The sequence below is a fragment of the Entelurus aequoreus genome, linkage group LG17 (assembly GCF_033978785.1).
Source record: "Entelurus aequoreus isolate RoL-2023_Sb linkage group LG17, RoL_Eaeq_v1.1, whole genome shotgun sequence".
Taxonomy (NCBI): domain Eukaryota; kingdom Metazoa; phylum Chordata; class Actinopteri; order Syngnathiformes; family Syngnathidae; genus Entelurus; species Entelurus aequoreus.
Window position 1 is genome coordinate 28,159,381 of NC_084747.1, and position 4,741 is coordinate 28,164,121.

The following is a 4,741-nucleotide window of genomic DNA, read 5'->3' on the forward strand; positions in this document are numbered from 1 at the left end:
TAGACCTTCAGCGCACCGCCCAGGTGTGCCACCCCGACACGGGCCTCTGCCTCAGCTGCATCAACAACACCAGCGGGGCCCGCTGCCACCTTTGTGCTCCTGGATTCTCAGGGGACGCCCTGGCTCACAACTGCAGCCGACTAAGTAAGTAAACACGTCAAAGTATTTACTTCATCAGCGAGCAGATGTTTCCATTAGGGCTGTCAAACTTAGCACATGTGATTCACCTTGTGATTCGTGTATAAACGCAGATTAATTAGCCAATTCATTTTTTTAAACACCCAATGGGACTTTGGATAAAACTGTTACCAAGTTGTGATCAAATAAATGATGTATATTTAGTAAAACATTTAAAAAAATGTTTTGGTGTTTAAGATTCTGACAATAAAATTGCATTTGTGTTCAAGTATATATATATATATTTTTAAATTAATTAAAATGATGCAAGAGAGTGGTATACTGTGATTAATATTGATTAGTGGTACAGCACTAGTTTTAATTTAGCATCTTATTTCGCTAATGTGCAAAATAATACATCAGCATTAATGATTAAATTTATAATAAGTATTTTATTTATCTATCTATTTAATTTTGTCCCATTTGACCCTCCATACATCCTGGCCACTTGTGTCCAATATGTCATAGAAACTGCTACTTTTTGACAACCGTTTCATTAGGACTGTCAAACTTAGCACATTCAAATATCGTACTCAGCGTGTATAAATTCAGCTTAATCAGCCAATTCATTTTTTTAAACAGTCAGTGAACTCGCTGGCAAGATTTACCTCAAAATAATGGGAAATTGGATAAAAATGTTACCACGTTGTGATTAAATAAATTATGTATATTTAGTAAAACTTTTTTTTTTTTTTTTTTGGTGTTTAACATTCTGACAATAAAATTGCATTTGTGTTAAAATATTGGGGTATTTTTTAAATTTTATTAATTAAAATGATGCAAGCGAGTACTATACTGTGATTAATAGTATGACTATACTGATTATAAAGACAACTAGTTTTAATTTAGCATCTGATTTCGCTCCTGTGCAAAATAACGATATATCAGCCTTAATTATTAAATTTTTAATAATTAATTTATTTATCTATTTAATTTTGTCCCATTTGTCCCAAAATCCTGGCCACTTGTGTCCAGTATGCCATAGAAACTGCTACTTTTTGAGAACTGTTCAATGCTGCAAAAAGCAAAGCTGTAGTTAGGTCGCATGGCCACTAGGTGTCACTTCCTTCACAAGCTGGGATAAAACGGTTTTATGATTGTTGTTTTAAGGCAGTGGTACTCAATTATTTCTAAGAAACATCATTTTTTTAACGCCACCCCCTGACGTTAATGTTATTCCTACCACTTTAATGACAGAGACCCTTTTGGGTCCCCGGGACCTTTAACACCTACCGAAATGGAGGGGATACAAAATATATTGTATTGTTATTTTTTTTAGTTTTCTGAGGTTGATATAAAGATATATAGGTTTTGAAAGTAATAAAATTTTGTATAATAATTGACTTATTTTTACCACTTTAATGACGAGACCCTTTAACACTTACCAAAATTGAGGGGATACAATATATATTGTATTGGTTGTTTTAGTTTTCTGAGATTTATTTAAAAGTAGATAAGTTTTGAAAGTAAAAAATAAAATAAAATAATACTATTTCACTTATTTTTACCACTTTAATGACTGAGACCCTTATGGGTCCCCGGGACCTTTAACACCTACCAAAATTGAGGGGATACAATATATATTGTATTGTTTTTTTTAGTTTTCTGAGGTTGATTTTAAGATATATAGGTTTTGAAAGTAAAATAATAATTACAATAATATTTCACTTATTTTTACCACTTTAATGACTGAGACCTTTTGGGTTCTCTGGACCTAAATAATAAATGATAAATGGGTTATACTTGTATAGCGCTTTTCTACCTTCAAGGTACTCAAAGCGCTTTGACACTATTTCCACATTTACCCATTCAAACACATTCACACACTGATGGCAGGAGCTGCCATGCAAGGCGCTAACCAGCAGCGGCAAAGGGTGAAGTGTCTTGCCCAAGGACACAACTAGGAAGGTAGAAGGTGGGAATTGAACCCCAGTAACCAGCAACACTCCGATTGCTGGCACAGCCACTCTACCAACTTCGCCACGCCGTCCCGACCTGTAACGCTTACCAAAATTGAGGGGATACAATATATATTGTATTGGGGTTTTTTTGGTTTTCTGAAGTTGATCTAAAGATATATAGGGTTTGTAAGTAAAAAAAATAAAAATAAAAAATTATATATAATAATATTTGACTTGTTTTTACCACTTTAATGACTGAGACCCTATTAGGTCCCTGGGACCTTTAACACTTACTAAAATTAAGGGGATACAATATATATTGTATTGTTTTTTTCGTTTTTTTCTGAGGTTGATTTAAAGATATATAGGTTTGGAAAGTTAAAAAAAAATCAATAATAATTGACTTATTTTTACCACTGTAATGACTGAGACCCTTTTTGGTCCGCGGGACCTTTAACACTTACCAAAATTGAGGCGATACAATATATCTTGTATTGTTGTTTTTTTTTTGGTTTCTAAGGTTGATCTAAAGACATATAGGTTTTGAAAGTTAAAATAAATAAATTACTTTAATGACTGAGACCCTTTTGGGTCCCCGGGATCTTTAATGTTCATCAAAATTGTAGGTAGTCCTAAGGGTTACTAATATATATTGTATTGTCTTTGCAAATGAAAAATATCAAAGTGGCCCTTGCATTCTTTCACTGCTTTAAGGGATCGTGTGTAAAGTTGTAGATTAATAATGTAAAAATCATCTCTCCTCACCCCACCTCCCCAGCACTTGTCACCACAGCAGAGGTCCCCAACTCCAGCACTTCCTCCTTCGGCGGCAGCCTGACGACCGCCCGGGCGAGAGTCACCTCGGCCCCGACGCACGGCGGCAACCGGAGCACGACCGCCGCGCCCCAGGCCACGCTGACCAGCCTGGGAGTCCCGGCGGACAACACCACGGCGTCGCTGACCGACGTCTCCTGGACGCAGTTCAACGTCATCATCCTGGCCGTCATCATCCTGGTGGTGGTGGTGCTGCTGGGCTTCGTGGGCGGCGTCTACACCTACAGAGAATACCAGAACCGCAAGCTCAACGCGCCCTTCTGGACCATAGAACTGAAGGAGGACAACATCAGCTTCAGCAGCTACCACGACAGCATCCCCAACGCCGACGTGTCCGGCCTGCTGGAGGACGAGGCCAACGAGGTGGCGCCCAACGGTCAGCTGGCGCTCAGCACGCAGGGGAACTGCTACAAGGCCTAGCGTCCGCCGCGGAAAGGCCCTCCTCACACAACGCTGCTGGAACGTACCAAATCCAAAGCTCCTCCCTCCCGGCTGACGCCTGCGACGCTTCACGAAGTGACAAAAGAAGTTTTCCCTTCTCGGCGAAGCGTCCAAAGAAATGACGGGCAATCAGGAGGACTGACAGGAGGCGAGCATTTTCAAATATGGACTGTTTTGAGTCGAAAGGCCATCACTCAAACCGAGACAATGATTGTTATTTAATGAATTTGTATTATTATTATTATTATTTATTGCTTCTTGGGAGGAAATGCTGCACATGTTTATTTGATCTCATTTGATGTTTTGTGTCTTTGCTTTCCAGAGAGGGAACCATGAAGGCTGCCGACACATGTTTATACTTCCTTGCCGGCACGCCTGAAGTCACCTCCGACACTTTCTTTCAGCCAGCTTTTCACCAACCCAGCTGCAGGCCAGTGACTTACATCAGGGGTGTCCATTGAGGGCCGCACACTCAAAAAAATCAAAGCGTGCGCCGGCCATTTTGATATTTTTTGCTTTCGAAAACCAATACCAATTTTTTTTAACATAAGTGCTGCCCTCAAGTTTGGTCCCGGAGACCTGGACAGGGCCTCAGTCATAAAAATGTTAAAAATAAGTTGTGTATTATTATTCATTATTATTATTTTTATTCAATGCTTAAATCTCTCAATCTACTTCACTTCAGGTCCATCTGTCAATATAAAGTAAAACAAAATTTAAAAAACAATATACATATATATATATATATATATATATATATATATAATATATACATACATATATACATATATATATATATATATATATATATACATACATATATACATATATATATACATATATATATATATATATACATACATATATATATATATATACATATATACATACATATATATATATATATATATACATATACATATATATACATATATATATATATACATATATATAATTATATATATATATATATATACATATATATATATATATATATATATATACACACATATATACATATATATACACACATATATACATATATATACACACATATATACATATATATATATATATATACATACTGTATATATATATATATATATATATATATATATATATATATATATATATATATATATATATATATATATATATATATATATATATATATATATATATATATATATATATATATATATATATATATATATAATTATTTTCAAGTTCTTTTTGTCAAAGAAAGCCGTTATTTTTATCATAACCACAATTTTTCCCCCAAAACTATTTCAAAGTGGAATATTTGTTGTGAAGTACTTGGAGCCTTATGCATTATTTTTTGAACGATGGCAGTTTAAAGAAAAATCCCACTAAAATCCTTGGGGATC

The 4,741-nt window shown here is 35.3% G+C and overlaps 1 protein-coding gene across 1 annotated transcript in view; it reads left to right on the top strand.

Annotated features, from left to right (window-relative positions):
- Positions 1-4,047, top strand: part of si:ch211-158d24.2 (multiple epidermal growth factor-like domains protein 9) — a 109,950-nt gene extending 105,903 nt beyond the window's left edge. The window contains exons 5-6 of the mRNA XM_062025436.1: positions 1-144; positions 2,857-4,047. The exon at positions 1-144 is cut by the window's left edge and continues 126 nt beyond it. Coding sequence (XP_061881420.1) covers positions 1-144; positions 2,857-3,332 — 620 coding nt within the window. The 3' untranslated portion in view covers positions 3,333-4,047. The remainder of the gene's footprint in view (positions 145-2,856) is intronic.
- Positions 4,048-4,741: the final 694 nt, after the last annotated feature.